This window comes from Pogona vitticeps, chromosome 15, assembly GCF_051106095.1.
Source record: "Pogona vitticeps strain Pit_001003342236 chromosome 15, PviZW2.1, whole genome shotgun sequence".
Lineage (NCBI taxonomy): Eukaryota > Metazoa > Chordata > Lepidosauria > Squamata > Agamidae > Pogona > Pogona vitticeps.
In genome coordinates, this window is record NC_135797.1 from 5,535,518 (window position 1) to 5,551,652 (window position 16,135).

Consider the following 16,135-nt stretch of genomic DNA (forward strand, 5'->3'; position numbering starts at 1 on the left):
ACAGGACAGACCGAGAGAGGCAAAGGGAGCCTTTCTTAATCCTACCATTTGATATGACATTAACAGTGTAACCTTAAGACTGAGAGTCTGGCGACGGTGCGTATCCTTGCATTTTAACAGAGGTCAGCATCGAATCCTATTGATGTTTGCATATTTGCATCATGCGGCTTATTGCCCTTAACAAGCTGTGTGCCAGGGTGAGTTGGCATGAAGGAACAGAGGAGAGTGTTATACTTACCCAGTCTCTGCTTTGCTAGGATTTATAGTCATTTCCAAATCTTCAGATTACATTACAGAAAGGTCGAGTTGTTCATTTTCTGGTTTTGAAAAACAAAAATATAGGTCTTTTGGAACATTTTGTTGTTGTTATTTAGTCATTTAGTCATGTCCGACTCTTCGTGACCCCCCATGGACCAGAGCACGCCACTGCCTCCCGGAGTTTGGTCAAAGTTATGTTGGTCGCTCCGATGACCCTGTCCAACCATCTTGTCCTCTGTTGTCCCCTTCTCTTGACTTCACACTTTCCCAACATCAGGATCTTTTCTAGGGAATCTCTTCTCATGAGATGGCCAAAGAACATTTTGGTGTTGGGGCCTATGAATTCTGGAAACCAAGGTTCATAGCACAGGGCTGATGGAGGAGGAACTGGTATAATGCAAGAGCTGTGCTAACTCATCCCTCCCTTCTCGGCCAAAATAGCCTGCAGACTTCCAATCCAGATTTCTAATGAGCCCTGCACTGGGGAGTTAAGACAGCTTCAGGACAATTCCTGTGATGAGGCCCCACAATACGGGTTGCTGCGCTGCTTAAGTACTCGGGAACGTGCAGTTGTAAGCTCTCCTCATCGTGAGCAGCATACCGTCTTTGCTTGGTCTACTGGAAGAGCTGTGTGCAAATGAAGCCATAATAGAAATCTGAGCCCTTTTATTTTCAGGAGCCTAAATCTACAGAATTCATATATTTGAAGGGGGGAGCTTGTAATTATCTTAATGTGTGCTTATGCTGCTTCAGTACTCTGGTGAGGACTAGCAACTTGACTTCTTTTATTGTGTACATTCTATGCCCAGTTAACTTGGCAAGACTGCAAAACTGGTCTGTGGACTGTTACTGCCAGGGACTTATGGCACAGGGCTTGGTGGCTGTGGAAGTGACAGAAAAACCTTGTCTTACAAAGCTGGTAGGCTCCCACTTCATAGGGAAAGAGAGCTCTTTTTGTAGACGGCATCTAAAAGCCTGGGGCTGAACAGCACTTTCAAGCTACACACCCACACTAGCAAGGGAGCTTCATGCCAAAGTCAGAAGCTGACTAAGCCTCAGGCTCAGCAGGGTTCTTGCCAGGCAAGATGAGACAAACCAACCGCATGGCTGCTGGGCTACAAACAGGAAATTCAAGCCCGGGGATGGCAAAGAGCAGCTTAGTTTGACTTTGCTTTGAGATCCCTCTGGATCCCTATTGACTGCCTCCCTGATTTCAACTTTATAAAGGAAAAACGTGCTGTAAATACAGGAGTCAAGGCAATAAATATTTGGCCGGGGACAGTTTTGTAGCACTTTAGTTTTGGATGAAATTGTTGGGAAATCAAGATTCAAGTCCCTATTCTGTAACGAAATTCCACAGGGAACCTTGGCATTGTCAAAAGAGACAACCAAGGGACTTTGATGCATTTCATGAAGTAGGCTGTGATCCACAAAAGTATATCCCACATAAAACTGGTTTCTGCTTAAGATGTCACAATTAGACTTTTTTGGCTTACTGCTACAGATAGCACTGGCACCCCCCTTGAAGATGTGTGTGGCTTTATGTATAAATATACAGAAATACTATACATGTTTGCATAGCATGAAAGAGAACAAGGCTCTTCTGACCTGCAGGCTCCCCTGAGGCTTCAGAAGAAACTCACCAACACAAACCTTCACCTTCAGGTTTAATGACTATGCCTCCTTACCGTGTTCGGAATAAGATCTCCCTCCACCTGTGTCTTTGACCACGGACTATAAAGATGGGGCAACTTCAACACAATCTGCTAGACTAGAGTCTGAACATCCTTGTCTGAGCATCCTCCTAAAAGATCTAGAGCTTTATAGACCTCTCAGGAAAACCAGAAGCCCTTGTTCATTACTGCTGGCATCTATCCTGAAAATGTTAATCCAGAATGAAACGACAATAACTTTCAGTTGTACCAAAACTCATATGGGCATCAAGGTAAAAAAAAAAAAATTATTGACATTATTCCAGGCAACAACTAATTATTTATCTGCATTGCTTCTATGCACAAAAATATTTTAAAGTTGTTGAAAACATCCAGAAGTTTCACAGCTATGGGAAACTGTAGGTACAAAGCCTTATACTGTACAGTATAGGAGAAAACTAAATTTAAATTAGGTGTTAAGAGCGTGTAGACTGTTTTTTTAGACGACTGGCTTATTGCTAGAAAAGGACTGTTTTCCTCTCCTTATCTCTGTGGGCAGGTCATAGATGCGCTTGATGAAACGGTACCTATCCTGATCTGCGCAGCCGCTTCTCCATTGAACGTAAGCAAATCCCACTCTGACGCATTTACGCATGCGCCGCCCACAAAAACATTCGAATAGGAACCCGAGATGAAAGCCCGGCGCGCACGCGGCCCTTTTAACTTTTGGCGATGACCCAGCGGAACTACGTCCTCGCGGCCACACCCCCTTCCAGGGCTCAACCATAGAGACAAGGATAGAGCGCCGGGCCCCGCCTCCTCGGTCAATACTTCCGATGGGAAACCCGCGGGCCCTTTGGGGAAGAGCGTGCAGCTTCCGGCATGGCGAGCTCCGAGCCGAGCGACGTGGAGTCTCTGCCCCGAGGAGGCTTTCGCTGCCGCCTCTGCCACGTGACGGTGGCCAACAGTGAGTGGGATCCGAGGTCGAGGGTCTGGATGACGGAGGCATGGATAAATCGATTTGGGGGTTCAAGTAAAGGAGAAGCGGTCTGCACATGGCCCGAGCGCTCTTGCCATGCTCCCATTGCTGAACAGGGGTGCCCTTGAATGGCCCGATTTCCATTTGCCTCCATACTTAAGCAGCAGTACCTTTCAGACATTCCAGCAGCCACTCTGCCACCTCTGTCTGACGGTGGAGCAGGAGTCTTGAAAAGGGGTTTTCATCTAGTGAGAGCTGGCTAGTTAAGCTTGCACAACTTTTCTGATTTTAAAGCTTCTTTCTCCAGAAAAAGCCAATGAGTTTCAGAAAGCTGCTGCCCATCAGTGGGCAGGAACATTAGTCTAAAAACATATTTAGGAATCTTTCCCCCACTTTCCTGCTTACAAAGCCTTGGTTTTATGTTGCAGAGCCCAGCCTGGATGACCACTTGCGTGGGAAAAAACACCAGCGCCTGGAAAACCTCCGTACTGTCCGCCAGACACAAGAGAGCCGCAGCGTTTTTGTCAGTGGCTTCCGCAAAGGCACTCCAGCCTCGGAGCTGAGTGATTATTTCCAGGCCTACGGGGAGGTGGCCAATGTGGTGATGGACAAAGATAAGGTGAACCTGTCAGCAGCAGGACTGCATATATAAAACTGAAACCCTTGGGTTGCTGAATTAAATCTTGTAGAACCCATTACGATGGTTCCGTAGGCATGTATCTCCCTGACAATAAGAGGAAATGGGCAAACGTATCAAAATAACCCTTTAAGGCTTGTTCAAATGGCTTTACAGAGAACAGTGCTTCCCAATGTATAGAAAAGCTCTGTTCTGCCTCCCATAACTCTTCATATAATTCATGAGATCAGCTTGACACCTTGCTTTGTTCCTAAGAGCTGGTGGGGCTGAAGCTTCAATCCTATGTCCATGTATCTGGGACTCAGCTTTACTGAACTCTGTAAGGTTTGTCTCTGAATTGATATGTAGGAGACGGCACTGTTGTTCTTAAGAGAGCCAGGGACTCTTGACAGCCATTCTATGCATTCTGTATGGGAAGTATAATCACTAGCATTTGATTTCAGGAAGCATGCATAGGATTAAGCTGTACATTTTATCCATTAGAATAATCCTGTTACAGTATCTCAGATTGCAGAACTGTATTTTTTTATCCCTTATCCTTTTTCAGAAAGAGAATTCTGTGCATCTACATATTGCATATTGATCCAAGTAAATTGTGTTCTTTCTCTTGATCTGTTCCTTCCATTTTTAAGATGTTATTCTGCTCTACTAAGGCTGAGCGAATATTTCACCTCTGTAGGTGCTCAGATTCCACAATGACATGGTAGCGCTGTCCCTGTTTCGTAGAAGATGGCTGGTGGTAACCTGAGAAGAAATGAAGGTTATTTTCCTCTCTGTCCTTTCTTCTTCCTCTAGGGAGTCTATGCCATTGTGGAGCTGCAGAATGAGGAGGTGCTGGAGAAAGTTCTGGCAGAACCACAGCATAGTCTGGGAGGGCAGAGGCTACGGGTCAAACCTCGAGAGAAGAAGGACTTTAAATACAATCCTCCCAGGAAGCAAGGGTCAGCCAAGCGTGAGCAGCTGAGCCCTGAGAAGCTGGCAGAAAACTTGTGCCAAGCTGATGATGTGAGTAGAAATACTTGAGGGGTTGGCACTTCAGATATTCCTAACAGCCATAGTGGAGACCCGGTGGAATATAGCGCTCTCAGCCAGCTAATCTCATCTGAGGCTGCATTATTGGTCTTCTCCTTTGTAGGTGGATGCCCAGATGTCTTTGATGGTTCAACTCTTTGAGTTCTCGGAGAGCGAGCGGCGCCTACGAGACCTGTTGGTCACACTCTTCCAGGAAGTGTTCCTAGAGTTTTTCCCTGGTATGTTATCACTCTTAACCTTTACCGCAGTCAGCTGGGTCTGTCCTTTTTTAGTCATCAGCTTTGCTCCTCCTGCTCCCAACAGGTTCTGCCATCCTCCCCTTTGGGTCCTCGGTGAACGGCTTTGATGTTTGTGGCTGTGACCTAGATTTGTTCCTGGATCTTGAGAAGACACAAAGCTTCCAGGCGTCTGCCAAGGCACCCAATATGACACAGGTGGGAATGGAACTGGGCAACTATAGCAGACAGGTGGCAACTGTCTGCTATCCACAAGTTATGAACACTCAACTTCCATTAGTCCCAGCCAGCGTGACAGGAATTGTGGGAATTGTAATCCAAAACAATCCTTCTTTGGCTAAGGATTGTAAACTTTATCAAATAACTTACAGAAGGCTTCCATGCGCCTGCTACCCTGCATTTGTCCTGGACAATGCCCTCTCTGCATCATCCCTGAGCCAGCGTGGAATCATAGGAATCAGAGTCCAACACAAAAGGCTGGGAAAGGCTTGGCCTTATTTGATTGGTTAAAAAGCTTTGCATGAAAAAGGTTCAATGCTTGTCATCTCCAGTGCAAATCAGGCAGTAAATTTAGGAGAGAAGAACCCATTATCCAAGTAGGGATAAAAAATTAGAGTTTCAAAGGCTGGGATAATCCCTTAGTGCAAGAGTGGGCAAGCACCAGGCTTTGGGGCCATTTCCCCAGGCCTAGGAGGTTCTAGGAGCCCTCATCATCACCTCCACATATGCAGCTAGGAGCAATTTGAAGATTCTTCTTTTTTTATTTTTAAGCAACATTTTAAAAAAAAACTTCACATTTTGAGGTAAAACTAAGTGTGTGGAGACCACACATGGCTTTTGGGGAGAATCACACCCTCTGGAGGCATGATTCTTCTGTTGGGGGGATTTTTAATTCAGAAGGCTTTGAGGCTTCCAAAAGCACCTTTTGGGGAGTGTGTGCAGACTGCAAACCACATGATTCTCATCCCTATTAGTGCCAGAGCACCTGACCTGCAGGCCAGAAGTTGAAGGTTCAATCTCAAGCCTCTCCAGTAGGGCTGGGAAGGAACTGCAGCTTGTCAGTCTCAGCCTGAGTTAATTCAGTTCAAAGGTCCTGACATCATCTAAGGCAGCTTCTTTCTTCTTTCTGTTCCCTGATAAGGAAGGAGCTAGTCCTGAAGTGGACACGCGTTCGGAGGATTCAATCCTAAGTGATATTGATTTGGCTTCAGCCACGGTGCCGGAGGTGCTCGAGTTGATTGCCACTGTGCTGCGAAAGTGTGTCCCAGGAGTCCACAATGTCCAAGCTGTGTTGAATGCCCGTCGTCCAGTTGTCAAGTTTTGCCATAAGGAATCTGGCCTCCGTGGTGACATCTCCATAAACAACAGGTATGGCCTTTTCTCTCTGTGTTAACTGCTTGAGTGTCGGATGGGCAAATTCTGGCCCCTCAGGTGTTGTGGGATTACAGTGCCCATCAGCCACAGCCAGCATAACCAAAAGAAGGAGATATTGGCAGTTATATTCCAACAAAGCTGGAAAATCCCAGCTTGCTTAACTGGATTGCACCCAGTGATATATTACAGGAGGCTTAATATAAAGGCCTTGTCCATATAAAAGGTGAACTATTTTCTCTCTCCAGAAATAGACACACCTCACTATATGGTGAAAAATATTGCAGTCCGTTTTTTCATACCCCTAATTCATTGCTACTGTTCTTTTGTAAATGTTTTATTTGAGATAAGTATGGTTGCTGCAGTGATAATGTAGCTGAAATCATTCACAGTGCTGAAATGATCTGTAAAACGTGCATTCCATCATTTAAATCAGTAGCTTCCTCTTCAGACAAATTGGGCTAAAACTCCCTGTTGTTCTCATCAGTGAGAGACAATGGGGGTGTAGTTGAACACATCTGGATAGTGCTGAGGTGAGAGGAAAGATCATTTTCTCTCTCTGATACTTTATACGTACAGTATTATTACTGAGCCGCTTTGGGTCCTTTGGGGGCGAAAGGCAGGATAGAAATATTTTAAATAAATAAATTATTGTAATGAGAAAAATATTGCCAGAGAGATGTTTCAAAATATATCAACAGGGAGTGTGTCTGTGTGTGCCTAAGTGTGTCAGGAGATAGGTGTAGCTTCATATTAAGTGATCTTACTTGCCCCTCTGGCTTGTCTCCTTGGCAGGCTGGCACTCTGCAACACACGCTTCCTACAACTTTGCACCGAAGCAGATGAGCGGGTGCGGCCCTTAGTCTATGTGGTGCGCTACTGGGCAAAACAGCAGGCGCTGGCAGGTAAAACAAGAGAGCCGCGATCTAGGCTCAGTACAGTACAGTTTGGAGTGTGAGACAGAGATCATGAAAATGACATTGTTTACGTGCACCATCATTAATGTCACACATCAGTTCCACTGAGTGAGTGGAAGACTCATGATTGGAGCTCATAGTGCAGTAGTAGGCTGGAGTAAAAGAAGCTGTCTTTGACCATGTCTGCCTCTTGGTTCATGGGGTCTAGTATTGCCCTCTCTGACTGGTTGTGGGTTTCTAGGGTCTCTGCCAAGAAAGATCTTTCCCTTTGTCTGGCCGTTTTCTAAACTGAAGATGCCAGGGATTGAGCCCGGTGCCTCTTGCTTGCAAAGCAGGTCCCTTGGCACAGAGCTGATTTCTCTGTTTGGAACAAGGGGCTAGATTGTACATCCGTACATTACAGCTTCAGCAGAGGTTCAGGAGAGTGGGATCATTCCTCACTAACTTTTTTTTTTTTGCTTTATTTAAAAATGCTGAAGAACACATTTCTGGGATAAGTAATACATTTAGTGGATCTCTACAAATGATGCCAAGGAGTGACTCTGTATGGCATATATGGGTTTGATGTCACATACCATCAGTTCATCTCAGATTGCACATCAAACTATATAGTCCCAGGCTGCCAAGCTCACTGCTTTGGCTAGCCTTCCTTTGTCTGTTCTGACCAGCAGCCATTCTCCAACCTTTTTCCCCTACCTGAGCATCTTGTGACTTGGCAGACTCCCTCTGGAGACTAATTGGTGGCTAGGGCTGATGGGACCTGTAACCCAATGTCACCTGGAGGACTGGACATGCCTTAATCTCATTCTCCCTGGCTGTGGTTGTCACATTAATGTGGATATCGTCAACGTATAAACCTTGTGATCTGCTGCTCAGTTGTGGCCAGCCTTGCAAGGCTAATATTGCCAAGATTAAATGAGATGGCCTTCTGTACATTACTCTGAGCTTGGAGGAGTGCAAAATACAAATATCTGAGAAGAACTTCATTTCTTGGAACTGTGTAGAGTCTTGGACTTGGGTGGTGGTGGGGAGGATATGAGGTGTTTTTGTCCGTAAAAATCTTTCGTTCCTTCTCCCTAGGGAACCCTTTTGGTGGAGGGCCCTTGCTCAACAACTATGCCCTGACTTTGCTGGTGCTTTTCTTCCTTCAGACACGTAGCCCGCCAGTCCTGCCTACTGTCAGTCAGCTGAAGGAACTGTCAAGTAAGTACTCTCACAGTGTGGGTTTAGTTCAGCTTTCTCCCATATGGGTCCCTGGGATTCATCTCTCACCTCGGCAAGTACTGCAGCTGATACGGAATGTACTCCTAACACATCTGGAATATGCCAAGTTACCTTGAATATATATGTATACATTTTATTTTATTAGTTCTTTGTCATGGATACATATTCCTTTCTCTTTCTTCCAAACTGGCATAAATGACTCTCTTTTCTACTTTCTTCTTTTCTACTTTCTTCCCTGTGAAGCAGGGAAGGCTGAGAAAGACGGAATAGTCCAAGATCACCCAGTGAGTTTCGTGTATCCACAGGGACTAGAGCCTGCTTCTTCAAAGTCCCAGTCCAAAATTTTAACCACCAGATGACAGTTTTGTAATTCTTACACATTTGTATTGATGTGCTGTGCATAATTATTCATCTTCCGCATCCTTTTAGAATTGGTACATAGATATACTTCCCCATTAGCCACAGTTCTCAAGGGCAACTATATGTATTAATAGGAAATATCGGCTACTAATATTAAATTAAATATCTGCTCCTGCCCCTGGTTCTCGCCCTTCTCTCATCTTCTTCCTTACTTCTTCCTTGCCCAGATGAGGAGGAGCAGACTACAGTAGACGGCTGGGACTGCAGTTTTCCCAAGGATTCAGCCCAACTGAACCCCAGTGCGAACAAGGAGAACCTGTGTGAGTTGTTGTCAGAAGGCTACAACTTTGACGAAACTTGAGGTCCTTTTAATGTAAACTTGAGGGCTTCAAGACATTCCCTGGCAAACCAGCTTAATTTTATTCGAGCTCCTTCCTCTTCTGAGGAATAACTTGCTGAAACATAAGTGCACGTGATCCAGATGTACCACAGTCAGGAAGCTCAACATTGTCTCAAACCCCTCTTCCTGAAAGCTTGGCAGCGGCTTGATAGGGCTGTGATTTTTTTCTTTTTCTTGTGTTTCTGCAGCCACACGTGCAGAACTCAAAATCCTGAAAACTTCCTCCCTGCTCCATTTTTCTGCTACTTTTTTGTGAAGGGGTTAGAAAGAACAGTTGTTCATAAGTAGAGCTTGCATACCTAACATTTCTTATATGCAAACTCTTTTATGTTTGGGCACTGAAAAAATAATTTTGTGGACACAATAGAAGTGCGGAAGAAGCTGGTTATTGTACTTGACACACAGTGTCACATACACTCCTGTGTTTGCATGATCTCTTATGGACTCTGTTTCTCTGTCAATCTGTCATTCCAGGTTCCCTCCTGGCAGAGTTTTTCCACGTCTTTGAAGACTATAACTTTGCAGGCTGTGTGATCTCACTCCGGGAGGGCCAGCAGCTGCCTCTATCCAGCTTTCTGTCATCTGAAGCAGACAACAAACTCAAACTGGGGCCATTCAATCTTCAGGACCCCTTTGAGCTGAGCCACAACGTGAGCGCTAATGTCAACGAGAAAACGGCACTTCGATTCCAACACTGCTGCCGTGATGCTGCCAAGTATTGCCGGAGCTTGCAGTATCAACGCAAGTCCACCAAGGGCAAAATCTGGGGACTCGTCCGCCTATTTCAGCCAGGCAACCCGGAGGCCCTGGCTACTGATGGATTCATTGTAAACCTCCCTTTGACGCTTGCAGCGGTACCTCCACAGTCCTGCGAGCTGCTGAATCAGGCTGGGGATATGCGCCAGCTCTGGTTTCAGAAGATCTGTACTGGCATAGCCTTTACTTTAAGGGATGTGCTCCGATGTAGCTGCTTGGAAACAGCACAAGAATTTGAGGCGGAACAGGCGGCTACTGGATCTCAGCAGCAAGAAGAGCAGATAGAAGCGAAAATGAAGCTGTTGTCAGCAGGGTCAAAACGCCCCCTGGAGAATGATGAAGGAGAGGGCGTTCTCTCTCCTTCTGCTAAGAAGTCACGAATCGATACTTTCCTCCCCACTGGGGAAAGTATGACCTGGGACTGCAGCACCCTGCACCGTGTGTGGCTGGGGCGCCGCCGTGTCCGGCGACAGCTCCGCGGGACAGACCTGGACCTGACAGAGAAGGCTGGCTCTTTGGAATTGGAGGCAAAAGTATCTGAGCTCATTTCCAAACAAGAAGGGGAAACGACACCTACAGAGCCTTTGCTGCAATTCACCGTTTGCGCCCGAGTGACAGAGGCAGCTTCTGGCAAACAAGGCACATGCGTCCGCCTGAGCTTCACTCCAGTCCCAGAACAGGCTGCTGCTTTCCAAGAATTCTTCCACTTCCTACAAGGTTTTTTGCCCCGAATGGTGGAACAATATTTGGTTACCAGAGCCTGAACTCCACGGACTGTACAAGGGTGAGCAGGGAAGAAAGAGCCATTGAACTATGAGCTTTTGTAGACAGTTACAGATTTATACATGTATATATTTTTTCTCATTATCAAGGAGAATACAAGTATTGGATAACAAAATCTTGCATGGATTTATTTAACTTGCTATTTATTTCTGTACTTTCTCTCTCACTGGTCTATATCAAGGTTATTCCATGGGGCTTGGGAAAGGCACAGATTTTTCCCTCCATCCTCAACCCTTTTAAATTGCCAGTATTATGCATGCATCTTTGTACCCACACCAACACAGAGGTACTCACCATGGGTTACTTCCCATCACTTAACAAAAACAAAGGCTGTTTCGCCAAGGGATGATGTTGGTGGCTCTTGCATAATGTTTCATCCCCTGCACCTGCTAAGCAATGCAGAGAGATGCTGCCTCTTTGCAAGTCAGGAACCAAGTAAGACTCTTACCCACTGGTACCTTTTTCCTCTATGAATTTGCCTAATTTTCTCCACCATCTCATATAAATTAAATTGATAGGTTGACAACATTCTGTAGGAGAGTCTTCTCTAACTGGCAACTTGTAGATGTCTGGGAAATGACAATGTCATATATCGACATCTGGGAAATGTAGGTTTGGGGAAGACTGCCATGCAGGTTATTATGGGGAAGAGAATACCTGCTGGCAATAATAGTGAAGCCTTGATTATTACATCACATCCTGTCTTCTTCCAGTTCATATTTAACTGTTGCTGATTATAGCATCACATCCTGGCTCCCAGCCCACATTCAGTCACAAGCTCCCCACCTCAGGTATGCTGCCCCATAAGCTGTTTAACTCCAGAATACATTCGTGTTGTGGAAAACTAAAGGTCTTTCCAAGACTTTGCACATGCCATACAGATTAAGAAGGGATTTCAGAAAAACGGCATTCTTCTCACACTTATGGGTAGACTAGCTTTGAAGGGTAAATTTCATATGTGTGGCAAGTCCCACTTAATTGAGTGGGGCATACTTTTGTGCAAGGTTACACCCTACTGTGGCTAATGATCTGTAAAAATAGATACATTTTCCTAACAATTCTAATGGGAAGTAACAAACAGAAAACTGAAATGGAAATATCTTGATGAATGACGCACCAAGGGTTAATATAGAAAAAGCTCATAATTATAGCTTTTCCCTGACCTATTATTCCCCCCCCTTTTTTAAGCCATCATGAGTAGTTCTGGTTCCTCTATTTGTAACCAGAGCTTTCTTTGTGAAAGTCAGGCAAGGGAGAGATAGCTAAGATGATCCTGAAAGATGCCATAGCATAGTAGCTTGCAGCCAGAATCCCAAGCTGCCTTCCCAGAGTTTTAATTTCTTATCTGTGGACCAGTGGTGTCTGGGTTTGTCTCTTTTCATCTAAATTGAATCCCATCATCATACCTGAGGCTTAGACTTCAGGTTCTAAGCCGAAGCTGCCTTCCTGCTATGGATAGGTAAATGGAACCTGTCCTGTTAAGCCTGTCAATACTGGCAGCTGATAACAAGAGGGAACTTCTTTAAAAGAACCCCTTTCCCAGTTCTGTATGAGAAGGTTCATCATCAAGCAACAGCTGGAGAGCTTTATGGCAGAAGGACCAGATACTAGCAGCCTACCGACTGGTTTTGAGTTTGTTCCCTCCCCCATATATTCCCCTATATAGGAAGCAAAGTAAGCTGGGGATATGGACTAGCAACCCACAGAACAAGAAATGTATTTTTTTTTTTTAATGTGCAGATTCACACACCACCCACAATACAACATCTGGGAAACCAACCTGAAAAAAAGAGGATTAGTAGTCCTTCATTCAATATACAGTTGGGGGAGAAACCGCTTTGTAAATGAAAGGTAAAACAGGTGAGTCCTTATTTGAGATTCTTTCAAATAAAAAAATTCACAAATTATTTAAGCAAAAGCTTAAATTTCATAAGAAATAGCAACTTTGGGAGACATCAGTGTGATAAAGTGGGCAACTGAAGAAACAACAGTTTCTGAATTAGAAATATTCTTTCTAACAGGAGGTGAACTATTCTTGGAAACACTGCAATACTAGGTTGATACATGAAATGAATTGAAGTGCTGTATTCCAGGAAAAACTGCAATACCAGACTGGTGGGTAGTGGGAGGTGTACAATTCCTGGAAAAACTGCAGTACCAGGTTGGTATGTGAAGTGACTGGAGGAGGTACGTACAGCCTTCCTAGAAACACTGTAATGGCAGTTTTATCCATGAAATGGGTAGAGTCAGCACATAACCCAGCTCCAACATGCAATTTAATGCACAGGTCTTTAATAAAACACATGCTTTATTTTAACCTGATAAGGTACTATATTTGATCTTGGCCGACAGGCTGAGGAGCAATACCAGTGGCTCCAAAGCACTCAGGTACACGAGAGCCCGCACAAACTCTTAACTCTGCAGGCTATACTCAGACCATTCCCCTTTCCACTGTGTGGGTAAAGTCCTTTTGCTATCAAATTAATATTAAAATGTTTGAATTCTCCAACCTCTTTAAAGCAAGGCAAAGTGTGCAGCTTATATACCGCTCCATAGCAATTAAAGCACTCTCTAGACGGTTTGCAATTTAATTATGCAAGCTACACATTGCCGCCGCCTCCCCCCCCCAGCAAGCTGGGTATTCTATTTAGACTAGTAATGGACTAGGATTCAATACACTTGGGTCTGAATTCCTGCTCAGCCATGGAAACTCAAGGATGGGAGACTATGGAACTGGTAAAATCACTCAAATATTTCACATCTTGAAAGCCCTATTGTGATCGCTATAAATTAGTTCCAATTTAACAGCACATAAACAGCAGCAACATATGGGCAAAGGTAATTAATTTTCAGACTGATGGCACAGGTCAGAGTGGTCATTGCATTATTAGCAGGTTATAATATATGTATATTACATAATTAACCTATTCTCAGGATAGTTACAGTAACTAATGGGAGAGAAAAAAAATTAACTTGGAGGTAGTAAAAAGATTCACAGATTTAACTCAAAGATGGCTAGGAGGTCTGTGAGGGCCCTCTTAACCTTGAAGAAGCCAAAAAAATAATGTGAGTTTTAAAACCCACTTTGGAAAAAGAGGCCTGGATTTGTTTGTTTGTTTAAAATGTTTCTATCCTTGCTTCCTCCCCAAAAGAACCCAAGGTTCCACTGGCAAAAGGTGCTCTTTTCAATTCAAAGCAATTATCCCTGTCCTACCACCATGAAGGAGAAACCAGCCTTTAGCTAAATATGGAAGGGTTATGATTGGGAAAACAACAGGAATGTTTAACCTACCATTTCAATTGTTTCCCAGGACCCTTGGGAGAGTGGAAAGAACAGAGTTGTACCTGTTTTGTTGCTTGCCTGTCGTTCTCATTCCATATTTATATTTTTCTGTTTTAAGATTATTTTTGTTACATTTCAGTTGGCCTTTGAAAAAGTGCCTTCACTTGCACATCTTTCTGGTTTTTTTCTTTTCATATTTTATTTTGTAAGCTATTTTGAGATTGTTTTAGCAAACCTGAAAGTATAACTTATAAATTATATTAAATTAAATTAAAATTAAATAATATTTTGTCATTTTGTGGTGAGTGAGCTTTGATTAAGGCTAGCAGCTTTTGAATAAACACATTTCTTTAAAGTTTTAACTACAGTTAAAATTACCATGTAGTAAATTTCCACTTAACTCAGCAAATCTTACTTCTGTGCAAATATTTATATAATACCATTCTTAAGTTTGCAAGTCAGTGATATTTTACACATTTGTTCAACACTAGCCTTTAATGCCCACTTTAATTAAACTTTGTGAATATTGTAAGTTTCAAACTTCTAAAAAGTAAGATTGGGGAAAAAACAGGAAACAAAACTATATATTATTCATTCAGAAGTTTTTTCCAGAATCACATAAAGAAAATATAACATTTTATCAAATCTTGTTAATGTATCCAGTTTTTAAACTACAACCTAAATTTAGTTATTCCAGTAAAGCAAAATGGGGGAGCAGTTTTCCCATCACTTAAGTTCAGAAAAGCCATTTTCAATGCAACATTTCCAAGTTCAGAAAAACTAAGTTCAAAAACCATTTTCAATGCAACAAAATATAATATAGTAATATATTACTTACATATGTGACACAGGATGGACAAGCTTCCAACACCACCCTCTTCTTCAGATAAGGCCCACGGGCACCATGTTCTCCTCATCAGATACACCTCTTCAAATCTGATTCAACTGGTTTCTTAGCACTGCTTTACTGAATGTTTTTTTACCTGCACAGTTTCCCCTATAAATGGCTACTTCCATTCTCTTTAGCAGCAGCTGCTTATCAAATCTGGATGCAGAAGACAGAGGGAGACCCTGGATCTAGGTTTCTCCTGATAGGGCAGTTCTGATGGGATAGAAAAGCAGATAAAGTAGTGTAGGAGAACAGAAAATGGGGCAGGGCAGGTAACAGAACAGAAAGAGGGGGGGAAACAGGCATCTTCACCTGGCAGGACTGGAAAAAAACAGATGGTACATGGGTAAGAGGGCACAGAAGGAGGCAGATAGAATGTATACAATTTGGGGAAGGGCAAGAAAGAGAGCCGGTTAAAGGGAGAGGAAGAATAATGTCTCATATTTTTACCTTTACTGTGTGTTGATTCCTGAGGTTGGTGACCAGATCTCTTTACCAGACCGACAAGCAGCAGGTGAAATGCATTCTGCCAACTTGATGCCAAGAAAAGCTTCACCTGCTTGGTTTTCTTCAGAAGATGCAATCATATCTTTCTGTGGACTGTCCCTCAAGTCAAATCCCAAAAGACTGCAACGATAAGAGCACTTGGAAAAATCTCCACACTGGGTGGGGGTTGTCCTCCCCCATTTTCTAGCCATTTTTCAATGAGGGGGGCCATATTAGTCTGTTCCAGTTTTAAAAAAAACATACATAAACAAATACTATGGCGCCTGAAAAATTAGCTACTGTAGTAGATTTCAGTGTGAGATTTAATGGATTAGAATCCACTTTGTATCATCTGACGAAATGGTTTGCAATTCACAGGAACTCGCACTGAAACAATTGTGTAAAAGATGCTGCAAGACTTCTGTTTTTCTTGTCATTTATAACTTACCTATGACCAGTTTTGTCTGAGGAGGGCAGGGTGTGTTTTTCCCCTGCATCATCCAATAAATGGAGCTGAGCATCTTTCCAACAAGGAAAAGAGGGAAGCAAACTCTGCAGCAGTGGCTTCTCTGGCTGGCTGACGGATTGGGGCCAGGCTGGTCTCTCCTGTTTTGTTCTTCCTGAGAGGCAGCCTCCAAGTGGCCTTTTGGTCCCAGAGACGAAAAAGCCAGGCTGCGCTGGAAGGACTGAGGAGCTTGGTTTGTGCCATGTTTTTCATGTGTAATGTTTTTAATGCCTTAGTGTTTTGTTTATGTTTCTAATGAATTGAAATTAAAAATGGTTGTGTTTAAATTGTTTTACAGTTCTTTAGCCTGCCCTGAGATCCGTAGGGTGGGCTAATGTTTAAATACATAATTAAATTGCAGCTTTAC

General features: G+C 43.6%; 1 protein-coding gene and 1 long non-coding RNA gene across 2 annotated transcripts; both read left to right on the forward strand.

Moving 5' to 3' along the window:
* Positions 1-2,722: 2,722 nt before the first annotated feature.
* Positions 2,723-10,720, forward strand: TUT1 (terminal uridylyl transferase 1, U6 snRNA-specific). The gene is made up of 10 exons (XM_020797370.3): positions 2,723-2,877; positions 3,318-3,508; positions 4,322-4,531; positions 4,662-4,776; positions 4,862-4,992; positions 5,936-6,162; positions 6,961-7,070; positions 8,163-8,285; positions 8,894-8,986; positions 9,541-10,720. Exons 1-10 carry the CDS (start codon positions 2,793-2,795, stop codon positions 10,584-10,586), a joined length of 2,331 nt encoding a protein of 776 aa, XP_020653029.3. The 5' UTR covers positions 2,723-2,792; the 3' UTR covers positions 10,587-10,720.
* A 1,624-nt stretch (positions 10,721-12,344) lies between these two features.
* Positions 12,345-15,431, forward strand: LOC144584831 (uncharacterized). Its single transcript, XR_013539302.1, has 2 exons — positions 12,345-12,465; positions 15,252-15,431. It is a non-coding gene; the product is annotated as an uncharacterized LOC144584831 (long non-coding RNA).
* Positions 15,432-16,135: the final 704 nt, after the last annotated feature.